General features: G+C 43.1%; 1 protein-coding gene across 2 annotated transcripts; it reads right to left on the bottom strand.

Annotated features, from left to right (window-relative positions):
• Positions 1–917: 917 nt before the first annotated feature.
• Positions 918–12059, bottom strand: LOC311159773 (C-terminal-binding protein 2-like). Of its 2 annotated transcripts, none has more exons than XM_084216080.1 (9): positions 11939–12059; positions 11208–11362; positions 10974–11118; positions 8326–8532; positions 7501–7715; positions 6550–6680; positions 6243–6370; positions 5602–5722; positions 918–4544 (listed from the first exon to the last, which is right to left on the bottom strand). In XM_084216080.1, exons 1-9 carry the CDS (start codon positions 11985–11987, stop codon positions 4373–4375), a joined length of 1323 nt encoding a protein of 440 aa, XP_084072206.1. In that variant the 5' UTR covers positions 11988–12059; the 3' UTR covers positions 918–4372. The 2 variants fall into 2 exon arrangements, with proteins under 2 accessions (XP_084072206.1, XP_084072207.1); XM_084216081.1 differs by having other exon boundaries at positions 7606–7715.
• Between the last annotated feature and the right edge of the window lie 2290 nt (positions 12060–14349).

Below are 14349 nucleotides of genomic sequence, written 5' to 3'. Positions count from 1 at the left end.
GAATGGTAGCAGAGCCATTATGTCTTGCATCTAAGTGAGTGCCATGGTAAATCCAAGATCAGTACTACATTCTTTGAAGACCAGTCTTTGTCCTCATGTCTTAAGTTTCTTTACTGAAACAATAATATTATCAGCTGTGCAGCAGAAATAGTACCACCATGTGAAAGATTCCAAGCGCTCCTATGCGGCTTCCCATTCCACCAGTTGAGACTCCCATTGCTGTGATAAAGCAGACCAACATTTCTCATCTCCCAAGCATGAAGCTGGATATTCCAAAGGCATATAGCACCAGGTGGGCCAACAGTGATAAAATTCACCAATACTAGGGGTTTCCTAAGTGTCATTAATAATTGACCCAGACAGCATAGGTCATAAAACATAAATTAAATTTAATGTAAAAAATACCTAACAACTTTTCTATGCTAATTCTGTTGCACCAACCTCTACTACAAGTTAGAAAAATTAGTTTCATAAGCTGTGTGTTAATTTCAAATACTGTTTTACTGTGAAAGGGTAAAGACAGCTACTGCTGCTAAACTACATACTTAAATGGCTGCAAAACAGCTATCGCAATTTCAGATTGTGAGAAATCAGGTAAGTAACCACCACACTACATCCAAAGGTGTCCCTAAAGCACTGAACATGGCTTCTTCTCCAGACTGCCACCTGTACAGCCTTGAGCAATGGTCAATGCTATAGCATACAGAGAAAGTAATTTGCCAGAGTGGCTGATCCAGGGACCGATTTTGTGGAATTTAAATAATTTGAGATGTGGACACTCACCTGTACAGGTTTTCAACCCTCCCTTTCAATATTGTATCTAAGGCTACCCCTTCCATAGACAGCAGCCATGTTCTTTGGAGAACTTTATTAAAATATATCCAAGAAGTAACCAAACATTTTCTAATGAGCCAGGAGAGAACTGAAGTGAGGAAAACATCTGTACAGAGGACAGTGCTGTAAATTTTTGTTTACATGCTTTATTTCAATGTTTCACAGTTTAATCATTGTCTACAAAAATATATTTCTGAAACTCTGAGTTCTCTATAAAAAAAGCTGGTCAGCAGCAGTTACCCTGGCAAACAGAATGTACCTTGGGATAGCGTGAGCACCTCCTGTAAGCAGATTAGTGTGGCTAGGGAACGCCTGCCTCACCCTGGGAGACTTCTGTTCTTTGGGATTAAAGCTCTGCACTAGTTCTGAAACAAGGCATTAAAAAAAAAAAGTCACTCCATTTCTGTATACTGCACTAAGCTTGGAATCGGGAGCTGCAAGTTCAGTGTATCACACAACAAAGAGTGCTAACAAAGTACTTGGCACTCAGGGGAAGAACTCAGGATGCTTTAGTACCGGTAGTTTTTTCTTTGAGCTATCCATTCAGAACAGCCTTTGTCTGGTGATAATAGGTTCAGGCTGTCAGCAGAGGTACAAACAGCACACAAGCAGAGTAATCCTATAAATGCAAAGAGAATCCTTCTTTGAGGACAAGATGAGGGTTCTGTTCATTTTTACCTCAACATTTTCTGCTGTGGCTTTAACCAAGAGGAAAATTACCGTCATATCCAATAACAAGTGTACATTGTGTTAGATAGAACAGAGCCACTATCAATGCTGTCAGCTTCAACTCCTTGGTACCCATAACTGGAAATATTTCTTACATCATCAATCATTTAATTCCTATGCTTACTAGTCACTAGTGTATCTAGCCACCAAAAATATGAACTGAGAAACTCATGTTTCCCCCAAATGAAATTTTTCTACTCTTCCTCTGCTCAGTTATTTGACTGTCTATAGAGATACTTGCAGTAACAAAGAAAAATAAAATAAATTGCCTCTTCTAAAAAAATAAATCTATCTTGCATTGTGCTCTAGAAAAGACAAGGTCAATGTACTCTGATCCTCAAAGCTTGTAACTAGAAGCCCCTTACCACAAAATAATCTCAGTCCTGAACCCCTTAGCAGGGCAGGAATTTTCAGCAGCAAATAAAGAGTAGTTATTGACAGACTGCTTCCCTAATGCGGTAATAGAAGATGAGCTCTCTGAAAACTTTTCCACACCTGCCTGTCAGAAGATCTCTCTGAGCCAGCAGCTGGTGAAATCTGAATTTCCTAGAGATTAGAGAATTCAGGAAAGTGCTGATGGTTATTTTAGATACACCTGCAATCAATGGGCTTCTGAGCTCCAGGCTTTTGTTCAGAAAAAGTTCTCCTGTAACTCATGCCTACCACCAGTCTCAGTCTGATCTGCTAGACCTGAGCAGCCAAGGAGGTATATGAATTTGAAGTAGAATCAGAATCATCCACAAAAACATAGAAGCCAAGAATCTTCACTGAGACAAATACCTTATCAAAAAAAGACACTCAGCACTAGAAAACTAGTATTATCTCACTAATACTAAACAGCTCAAGTGTAAAATTTGTAAGAAAACACCTGAAGTTTACTTCTTGACTATTTTCCTTTCTTGAATTGCTGAGGGGAGCGGAGAAGGGGTAGAGAAAGGAATGAATCACTGTATTAGTAGTAAGCCACAATAGAGAAGGCAGTATTGGAAAAAAATTTTAAACCAGAAAAAAAAATCTGAGAACTTAATTATTCTGAAAGCTTTCCTTACCTTCCTAAACTAAACAGCCTAAACAGAAGATTTTGTCCATACTTCAAGTTGTTTCTCCAGTCTGTTCACATCTGTTCAGCTTCCAGTCACAGACACACAACAGAGAGAATAATCAAGGGAGGCAGAGAAACCCACGCATAGGGTATGCCTCCCATACAGCACCTACTTTAATATATCCAAACAACATAAAAAAATCAATCAGATATTGTTACATCTTGTGCATGGAAAGGCTATAACTGAAGTATAACAAGATGAAATTAAAGGAAGATGTCAAATTAAAGAAAAATCTTCTCCTGTGGAACCTCTTTGCTGAAGACTCCCCGCCCCTTAAAGAAGCCATTCATATTCAGTCATTTGTAAAATGGAGACTTGCCAGCAACATTCCTGCCTTGGCTTCAGGTGAAAAACTGCAAGTATTAATTCTCCTTTTAGTATCACAAAGCCTATTCATGTAAAACAAACTGCTGTCTTGCGTTGCCCTGCTGCCCTGCCCTGCTATAGAGATGCAGTATATCACAAAATCATAGACTATACTGAGTTGGAAGGGAGCCATCAGGATCATGGAGTCCATCTCCTGGCCTAGCACAGGACACCCCAAGAATCCCACAATGTACCCACAAGCATTGTCCAAACACTTCTTGAACTCAGATAGGCTTCGTGCTCTGCTAGCCTCCCTGGGGAATCTATTCCAGTGCTTAGCCACCTTCTGGGTGATAAACTTTTTCCTGACTGCTAAAAGCAGCCTTCTCCACCAGCACAGACAAGTGGGACGTTACTCCTAGCTGATGCAATTATGCAAAAAGAAAAAAAAAAAAAAATCTGTATCTTAAAGCTTAGAATTCTAGTGTGATGGATCCCTTGTGGATAAACACTGCCACAGACTACGAGGTACTTGTGTGTGTAGAACCAGCGACTGCAGCTGCACATTATTGCTACTTGCTGTCTCTCAGTGTGTGCTTTTCCTATTTCAGCATTTTCTTACCTTCTTCAAGTTATAGACTCCAGGGTGAACAATTCTGAAGCCTCACAAACATGGTTTGTGAGGCTTCAAACCATGCCACCAAAATACATTTGATGACATTTTAATCCCTTCCAAACTATTTCAGAGGCTGGCTGTGACAGTGCTACTTTTAACTTCAGGCCTAGAACTGCATAGAGAAAACTGTGTATGATCAAGAATTAACAGTGCCTGCACTATGGCTGTTATGACAAGAAACGTTAATTAAAACAAGCAAAGTAACACACAGAGCTTAGCCTGGCTGCCTTTTATCAAGGGCATAATGAAGACAACAGTCACAACTTCTCCAATTCACTAATATTTTTTCTAATATTCCCCGTGGCTACACTTAAAAGAGGTTCAGCCAAATTAAATTTAAGCTACAAGTCACAACTGAAAAGTGTGCACTTAAGTTTGTACCACCAAGGGCCATCCCTGATCAGGTGGCTTCACTTCCATTTTCAAGCACACAAAGACAGTTCCCTGTCACAGACAACCAAAGCAGATACATGGGAGAACTGATTCATTAAGTCAAGGGGAGGCAAGGTCACTGCTGCCATGCCCCAGAGGAGAAAGATTCATCAAGAAATTATAACTAAAAGGTTACAAAATAAAGGCAAGAGCTAAAGTCTGTCGGCAAGGAAATGCATTCTCCTGTCCCATGTGAACAGGAAACAGTGTCTGTAGGGTGTTAAAGAAGGTCCTAGGAGGAGATGCCCTCCTACTTTTTTCTGCTGCCAAAGGAGAGGAGAGAAACACGCTGCTATTGGTCAGCAGGAATCTCTCTGTCTGCATCCAGTTTGCTTGTCTCTCCTGGGGAAGGAGTACGTGGTGCAGAGTGAGAAACAGGAGGGATCCCATGAGCTACAATCCCCTCCACTACTGGTGGTTCTGGTAGCCCAGGGTTGGCTACTCCCACTACTCCTGGAGGAAACCTAAAACCAACAAAAACATAGAAATTACAAGCTTGTCCAACAGAGTTATTCAAAGGAAAAGGAGCCATGCCCTCAGACGTGCTGAAAACAAATCCCTCTTTCTAACAGAAATGCTCTGAGATAGAACACAGGAAAAGTCTCCAGAGCTGAGGAGTAGCAGTGGTATCCTAACGCCAAATGACACCTGTTTGCAGACAGACCCAGTCAGTCTGAGGTCACATACTAAGCATTTGAAAACAGATACAAAATTTATCTCCAATTGAAAATATTGTGAGGCACTCTATAAAGGCACCTGGAGGCTTAGGAATTCCCTCCCCATCAGCAGGAGGGGTGTAAGCTGCAGTTATCCTTCTTTGGGCTCCAAGGCATAAAAAGTAAGAAGCTGAACTAATAAAACAGCTAAATGCAGGATGAAAAATAGGAGAGTGACAGTCATGAATTGCTAACGAACTATTCTTCCATCACTTCCATTCTGCTTCCCTATGCCCTCTCCATAAATACATCTCAACTTCCCTAGATCCCTCATAGAAGGAAGGAAAATATATTTCCTACTTTGCAGATGGGAGACAAACAGAAGGGAAGCAACCTGTCCATAATGACTTTACAGGTTTGTAACGGATAAACTCAAATGCACTCTGTTTAGACTACTGAACAAATCCACTGGACAGTGACTCAGTAATAGTCTGTATCTGGGCTACATGTAAGAACTGTGCTTTGTTTTCATACAGCCCTAAAGCTATGCACAACTTCTAATGTAGGGCTGCAGACCATTTTTAGGACATTCAGCAGGCTTTCTTATATTAAGGTATCTCTTGGGCATGTCTTCCAAGGATTTGGAAATACTGACCAGTATGCAGTATGCAGCTGGAACTTAATATGACCGAGTAAATGTTAAATACTTGTACACCTTTAGAAGTGCTGCTGTTAAGTTTCGGGAAAGAACTCATATAGAGTGTACAGGAACAGAGACATACCTGTTTGCAGGTACAAGCAGCTCTTAAGCCCCCTGGCCTACTTCAGCAGGAAGATATGCTTGGATAACCTACGTTTATCTCACCTGTAAGCTGCAGCTCCGTTGAGTTCTGGGTGGACAGTTGCAGGATCAATATTGGACCACTGAGCTGCTAACAGCAAGTACTCCTTATTAACACAGTTTCTCAAAGCGTCAGGTATATGACCTGCAAGGGCACCAAGAATGACAAAAAACCCAGAAAACAGGTAGGAGAGACTTGTTCCCTGCAGCATTTACAAAGGAAAGTAGAAAGGAAAAGTGCAAAATCTTTTCATCCACTTCCACTGGATATGGGAGACTCTCCTCTAATCATCTGTTGTCTGGGGATGGCAAGAAACTGATCTTTTCCTCCCACTTTTATGATCAGGTAAAAATTATTGCCACAAACTGCAACTGCCAAGCCTCACCTTTTTCAAGAGACAACATGTACTACTCAAGAAAAAAACATACAGTAAAACTGTCAAAGGAATTATTGCAAATTTTGGAAGATGTAGGTAAAAAGGCCTTCCCAGGGAAAAAGCCACTCTGGCATTAGGTACAAGAATTCTCAGAAGGCAAAGATACAATTATCAACTTACACTTCAGTCCCAGAAACCACTTAATGAGTCTAAGTTTTCAGAACAACCAGCCTAATCCTTGCCGTGAACTAACAAAATTCAGCAGCAGGGGCAAATCTTCTTCATTACCTGTAATAGCTCTGCGGATCTCTTTAGCTGCATCTTCTCTGGATTCAATGGAAGCCTGTTCACTGTACCAAGCAGTGTGAGGGGTGCAGATAACATTGGGTGCATCTTTTAACGGCCCCTGAGCAAAACTGGGGGGAAGAAGAAGGTTTTGTTCCAGAAGTGATAACCCCATCTGTAACCCAAATAACAACAAAAACAACAACAACAACAAAAACCACAAAAAAACCCCAAACCCACCGAACCGCCAAAAAAACATCCATTTTAGGTGAACCACCAGATAGCAGCAGGCATGCAGTTACAACATTACCTGAAAGGCTCAGACTCATGCACATCCAATGCTGTTCCTCTGATTCTCCCCTCTTTCAAGGCTTGTGCTAAGGCTTTCTCATCTACCAGCCCTCCCCGGGCTGTGTTCACTAAGAAGCAGCCTTGACGCATCTGGAAGAAGGAAAATAGTACATGCATTGAGAATGAGACTTTTCATGGAAGCTAAGTGAATCTTGGAAAGTCTACTGGAAATGAGCAGGAGTCTGCAGTGACTAGATGAGGTCTGGAGGAACTAGGAGTGCTTTCACTGCAAAGCTTACCACAGGGGAAATGCCTGCAAGCAATGCTTGAGAAATTTGCTTTAAAAATCGACAAACAAAACCATAAGACAACAAGGGCAAAAGTGGAACTCTCAAATTCTGCACTCCATATTCATCCTACTACATAAAAAAAGGAAAAAAAAGAAAGAAAGAAAAAAAAAAAAAAACACAAAAAAAAGAGGACAAGACAGGAACCATGACTCAAGTATCCAGCTACACAAAACAGGACTACAATGTCCAAATGTCTCTCATAAAAGCACTGGAAAGCATTCATAGACTGTTTAGCCTGAGGCTTTGCAGTGGGCTTGGGCAGGAAGGCTTTGGCAGTGCTATGTAAAACAATGTACACAGTCCCAGACATGCCACATCTAGCTCTAACCAGTGCAGTAAATTATTTTAAAGATAATTTGAAATTATGGAATCACTAAAATATCCTTTATAAAGGAAACTACTTTGCAAGAAGAGACAATCCTATTCTTCTCTTAACATAAAACTCTATACAGCACAAAGCACAGACACCCGGATCCACACGCTCCCAGCCTCCAAAGGCAGCAGGAGGCACACAACAGAGGCAGCAGGATTCACACGCTCTCAGCCTCCGTGAAAGCAGCAGTTTTGGTTTGCATTCATTTCCACAGTGCTCTGTGGGGGAAATCAAGCTCCTGCTGCACCTGTTTAATAGTGAAGTCATTGATGAGGTGATGGTTATGTTCATTCAGGCTGCAGTGCAATGTGATGCAATCGCTGTGCATTAGTAGATCCTGCAGGGTTCCTACTCGTTGTAAACCCAAGGATCGCTCCACTCCATCCGGCAGATAGGGATCATAGAAAATCACGTTGAAGCCAAAGGACTTGGCTCGCAGAGCCACTGCCTGTCCAACTCGGCCTTCACAAAAGAAAACCCACAATCATCAAGGAAAGGTAAAACAAACTTTAAAGATAAGATACTGGGGTAGACTGGGAGCCTACACTGAAGTTTACTACCAGGGCCCAAGGTATTGCAGCCCTGGAAACCCCTAGGACTGCCACAGGGATCCAGAGGAGGCTATTCAGTGCTGCTCCTATGTAGCTAATTCTAGTTCTTCCCTACACAATAGCCAAAGCGTAGTCAAGAAGCAGTTCTGTTTTCAAACCAAATCTAGACTCTGAGACAGAGATAATAATCTGGCTACAAGAACTTGGAGAAGGAATTGGTAGCCACCTTTCAGGCAGCTTTCCTACTAATAAAGTACCTAGCACAGAGGGAAACAGTCACTGAGAAGAGCTGTATAAATGTTCCAATTCTTCTAACCATTTGGAATCAAAAAAAGAGTACCCAATCCCCTGACACATACCCAGCTTTTGAAGATATCCAGAATAGGGCACTAGCATTCCTTAGGAGTCAGTGTGTTTCACAAAGAACAGTTGTAGAATTATCACTTTTCTCAGTATGTGACTCTTAGCTTCCCCAAAATGTTCACAGTTCTCTTTTCAGTCTAACAATTCCCATTACTTACCTAGTCCAATGATGCCCAAAGTCTCCCCACGAATACGCACAGCACCTCCAGCTACCTCTCGAATCTGTTCTACGCTTGAGGCTCGATTCCCTTCCCGCAGAGCCTGATGTAGCCAAGTAACACGGCGATAGAGGTTCAAGATGTGGCAGAGGGTAGAGTCAGCAGTCTCCTCTACTGAGGAGGAAGGGATGTTGCAAACCGCAATGCCTGCAAAGCCATAGAGGTCATATGAGATTTTTAGCATCACAGTCCTAAACCAACATAAAGCTCTTTAAGCACAAAATGCTGAAAGATAATTGAGTACTCCAGAACTCAAGAAATATAGGATTCATTTCAGAACCTCATTCTACAACAACACAGATTTGACCAGCCATCTTTTAAATCCCCCGGGATTTCCCCCAGTAAAGACCATTCCTTCCTTATAAATATCTATTGACACACTCACCAGAAAAACAAGCTGAAATGAGAAAACTGGGCCATACAAGTGATAAAAGCAGCTAACACTTTTAAAAGACCTGCATTCAAAAAGATGCACTCCTTCCACAGATACTCCTGACAAATTAATAGGCATTCTGTAGAAGAATTGAGACAGATGGCTGAGCTCCTCATGCCTCATGGTCCAGATGCTCACTGTGAGCATCAGCCTCCCCAGGAGCAACAATAAGTAACTAACTCATTAAATGCAGACAGAAGTCCCAGGAGCTTCTCTAAATCCATTTGAAGTTAAGCTTAAAAAGAACACAAACACTCCCACTGTAGAATAACATACAAACACAAGGACCATAAAACCCATGGCTACAACTATCAAGTAAATTACTAACGCAAACAGAGTTGAAATCCTAGAAGCATAAATTACTGTCAGAAAAGGGAAAGATGGAACACTGTATGAAAATCTGGTTGAAGTTCTGAGCAATCTATGGAAAAAAAAAATAGGAGGGGGAGGCTGGAAATACACCATTTCATTCCTGCTATCCTTCGTTTAACAAACCAGCGAAGAAAAAAAAATAATTACATGGAAAAATGGTCTCTTCCCAAACATAACCCTAGTCACTTGCCAAAACAAGGCAACTCTTCTACCTCAAAAGTCCACCACCTAGCTAAAAACTGGAAACAAAATCTAGGCAATGGTTGAAGGCATCATTGTTTCGTAAGCCTAGTCAGAGGAGATATTTGGCTAAACTCAGACCATGCTTTCCCATGAGAATTAGGAGAGCAATGGCCATAGATAATCCCATATATCCAACTGTTTTTCTCTATCAAACTATTTCCAATTTTGCCATAATGCCGCACAGACAACTCAGAGGACATGAGTAGGGGTGATAGAAAAAAACAGTTTCTCTTAATCTCACTGGTTACCATCTCATTCAACTCTAAACAAGCCCCATGCATTCATCTGTTACACAGCCGGACACAGATTTGTGTTAACATACAGTATTACACCTAAATGCAATAAACCACAAACACAGACAACAGCCCTTTGGTCTGAAGATTCAGAACACACAAGGAACAGTATCTTACCTCCGAATGAATTAAAAGACCTGGCTAAGGATGAAAATAACCATTAATCGCCCATTAAAAAGCCAATCTTGCCACATGTAAGGGTCGTCACACTGTCACTCCACTGGCAAGCAACAGTCTGATGGTGAAGGAATTTTGACTCATTTCACCTTGCATTAATGAGTGTGCAGTGGAAGAGAAAAGAAATCTTTAAATCTGAATGAATCAAAGATATAGATGGTGGCCTTAAGTAGAGAAGCATTAAGACTAGGTTAGGTTCCAAATTCAGCACAAATATGGCTGGATGAAAGGCAAGGACCTTGACAGGAATTCTTGAGACTATTCCTTTGAATCATCCAAATGAAAAGGCTCTTTTGACTTATTTCAAGCACTAGCCCAATACACACTCTTCATTTATTAGAAATTCACCTGTTCTTACACATCTGAAAATTGCAATGCTTGCCTATTTCAATTTTATATACTAATACCTGTATTTGATTTAACCTTAACAAGACCTGCATTACATTAAGGAAGCTTTAGAATCCCTTACACTTGTAAAACCTAAAAAAGAAGGGGAAGGATACTTAAGTGATCCGTCTCACCTATGAGACTAAAAGGTCCAGAAGTCTCATTACCATCTGTTTAATAAATAACATCTTCTTGTCACTTGATCTAGACACTTTTCACATGCCTAGGATTTTAAAGGGATAACTAAATAAAGTTTTGTATCAGAACCCTATTTGCATATACAAAATTAAAAAGAAAACTCACGAAGCATTTACTAGGAGTTTATCCTGCATCAGCATTTGCAGGCAGATTTCAGACATCAGTTTGCTCAGGGGTCACAAAAAGACCAAAGTCACCTCACCAAAAGTTAGCTAGACACCATATTCAGATTCCTGAATCCCAAACAACAACAAAGACAACAACATCATTAGCAGAGCAATCTGAAAACTGAGAATCTTTCTTTTAAGCCACCAACCAGCCCCGCTGTTGGTCAGCTTCCTAAAGATACCTGATACTGAGCAGCTCCAAATCTTTGTACACAGAAGTTTTTAAATGCACTCAGCTCATAAAGCACAAAAAGACATGCAGTTTTCCATTTCACATTCAGTTCTGATCACAACAGACACCTACTGGTGTCATCATACCTAATTCTGCAGCGGATTTGATGTCAACATTGTCATAGCCACTGCCAATACGCACAATGACCCTGAGGGCTTTAAATTTCTCCAGATCCTGACGAGAAAGGGTAATGGTGTGATACATCAGAGCTCCTACTGCCTCATTCAGCACCTATAACAAAAACCAGTCCAAATCAATATCGGTATGGTTACCTAAGAGGCAAAGCTCTACTTCTGAATCTTGCACATCTTCTTGCCCACCTTTTCATGGATTTCCTGAGTTGACTGAGCATCACAAAATGCCACTGTAGCAACATCCTTCAAGATGGGCATCTCCACAGTGCAATCTCGTCCATCCAGGAGTGCAACCAGTGGCCGTGCTGGCATTGGGCCATTCACAATAGGAGGCCGTATGCCTATTAAGAAAGTCAGCAGGAGCGATTACATGAAAGACAAGAATTCTGGAACCCTCACCTGCTAGTCCAACAAGTTGCTAATAGTATTTAGGAACAGATTAGGCAAAGCAAAAGACATGAAGACGAAACACAGGGAAAAGACGCTGGGAAAAAAAGCACAACCACCTCTGCCACCATTTAGATGAAGGAAAATAAAGCATGCATTATCAATAATAATATATGAGAGGAGATCTGCTCAGAAGCATGCCATCTTACTGCTGGCTCCTGAAACGAGTGACAAAGTCGCTTCATACCTCCTCCCCAATGACCGCCCCCACCTCCATCCTAGCATGCCCAGATAATATTTCCCACTTAAGTGAGCAGAACTTGTACGTCCACAGAGCCTCCGACAGTCAATAGCATCCGGCCCGTTCCAGAAGGCCGTAGGCAGCGCCTCCGCGTGCGGCGGGGCCCTGCTCGCCGCCGGCCAGGCGGACGCTCAGCCCCACAGGCGCACAGCGGGTCCGCGCGGGGGCAGGGGCAGGTACCGCTGCCCGCTGCCGCCGCAGCTGCCGAAGGGCGCCCGCCCCGCCTCACCTTCACAGATCCGGTCCAGACGCTGCCGCTTCACTTTGTGCCGGTCCATGGGCCGGGCGGGGCCGCGCCGCCCTCGGCGCCGCGGAAAGACCCGGGACCCGTCACTCGCCGCCCGCGCCGCTCCGGCGGAACCGGAAAGACGCGACTGGGCCCACGCGAGCAGCATCGCCGCCACCGAGGCCCTGCGCGCTTCCGCTTCCGGTCCGTGGACTGTGGGCGTGCGAGGGGAGCGGAGCCATGCTCGGCCGCTCCGGGCTCGCTCGGTACTCCCGGGCTGCAGGGAGTGGATCAGGAGGGTGGTTACAAAAAGCTGGTAGGTGGATCCTGGGATGTAGCTGCAGGTCTTCCTAGAAAGCCCTCTGTGCATGAGGCAAAACAGGGAGTCATTCAAATCGGTTCTACTTCTGTTTTGCCACTATTGCAGCCGGGTCTCCTACACCTGTCCCTGCTTCTGGCAGTGGATCAGCTCTGCAATACCCGCTCATCCTGAGAATCTACTGCATAAATCACGACAAGGACGTCACCAAGCAAGTTCTGTCCAGTTTATTGAAGAACAAATTAAAGCTATTTATTACACAAACGTTCCTGGTACCTGAGGTGAAGTTCATGCAGTTGATCTACTTTCACGGCCCTTTTCTGAAATAGCTCCCACTTTCCATTCAGATATGCCACGGTATGTTTTAACAGATCTGTGTGTATTTCTCCTGCTGTGTTGGAGTTAGGTGGACAAAAAGCAAAGTGATAATTGGAAGCGCCAGCTAGCGACTTATGTGTTGGGACAAATGGGTTAAAAGTAGATGACTGTCTGTAGAGGAGGACTATAAACAGGAAGCTGGGAATAACCCTTGCAAAACAGATGTGAACACTCCAGTGATCCTCTGGCATGACCCCAGTTTAATGGTGCCTATGTCTCCCCTTGTGGGCCTCTGCTAAGGGGTTGCTGTGGGGATCCCCCAGTTAGCAAGGGAAGCGAAATAAATTACTCTTTGGGGTTTAGTCATGGTGGCTGTCCTGGCTGCTGTCTGCCTGTGCTGACACTCGAGCAGTTAAATAATAGCAAGGTAAGAATGTTTGGCAAAGATAAGAGTGCTTAGAAAAATGTGTTTCAAGGCCCACTGGGTTAGATGACCCTTAAATATCTCGGATTATTTCATGAACTGGTTGAAATAGTGCCAAAACCATGAAGAGTGGCTCTGATACCAGGAACCTGGAAGAGGCAAAACCCCACCTGTGGAAAGAGACAAGAGGATAGGCTAAGGAATATGAATTCATGAATTTGCCTGTAATTAAAAAATAATCTGGCGCATGTAAATTGTTTGTGGCAATCTGTAAGACTACTACTTGTTTCCAACAGTTTGTCATTAATTAATTCAGTGTCTGTGCTATATGTGGCTACTAAAAAAAATTGGGTAGTTTTGCCCATTTGGCTTGCATGCCAAACCTCAGAGGCAAGCCTTCTAACACATTACCGAAGCAGCCCTAGTCTTCTGGAGCACAATTGCCTATAGCCCAGGGAGTCTCCCTTTACATTTATGCTGGCTGACCTTCATGTCTGTATAAAAAAACCTCAGTTAAAATCTCCCTGAGTGCATTCAAGTATCCTCCTCAACTGTCAAAACTCTTGCTGACAGCTCTTCAGACAAGTACTTTGTTGGATGCTTTAAAAAACCAGCAAGAATAGGAGGCAAGAGAGGATTTTCCTGAGGACAGACAAAGAAATTGGAAATCCTAGAAACCCTGTTGCCCGGAGCAAAATTGGTAAAGAAAGCCTCATCTATCAGGGTACAGCTACTCTGTGCTGTGGCCCAAAGTCCTGCTATGTATCAGAATCATAGAACAATAGCATTTTCTTAGTTGGAAGAAACCCATCACGATCATCAAGTCTGACTCCTGGCCCTGCACAGGATGTGCCAAGGATCCCATGATATGCCTGCAAACAATGTCCAAACACTTCTTGAACTCAGGCACTTGGCGCTGTGAGCACTGCCCTGGGGAGCCTGTTCCAGTGCTCAACTGCTCTTTGGGTGAAAAACCTGTCCCTGATACCCAACTTAACCTCCACAACTCAGCTCCATGCCTTTTCTTCGAATCCTGTCACTGGTCACAAGAGTGAAGTGATTGGCCCCTGCCCCTCTGCTTCCCCTCATAAGAATGTTGAAGACTGCAACGAGGTCTCCCCTCAGTCTCCTCCTGGCTGAACAAACCAACTGACCTGAGCTGTACCCTCCAGTCCCTTCTCTACCCTCGTGGCCTCCTTTGGATGGTCTCTAGTAGCTTAATGTCTTCTTAATATTGTGGTGCCCAAAACTGCACACAATACTCAAGGTGGGGTTGCACCAGTGCAGAGTAAAGCAGGACAATCACCTCCCTTGACTGGCCGGCAATGTTTTGCTTGATGCACCCCAGGACAC

This window comes from Fringilla coelebs (assembly GCF_963513975.1).
Source record: "Fringilla coelebs genome assembly, chromosome: 15".
Classification (NCBI taxonomy): domain Eukaryota; kingdom Metazoa; phylum Chordata; class Aves; order Passeriformes; family Fringillidae; genus Fringilla; species Fringilla coelebs.
This window is presented reverse-complemented; position numbering and strand designations above follow the sequence as displayed.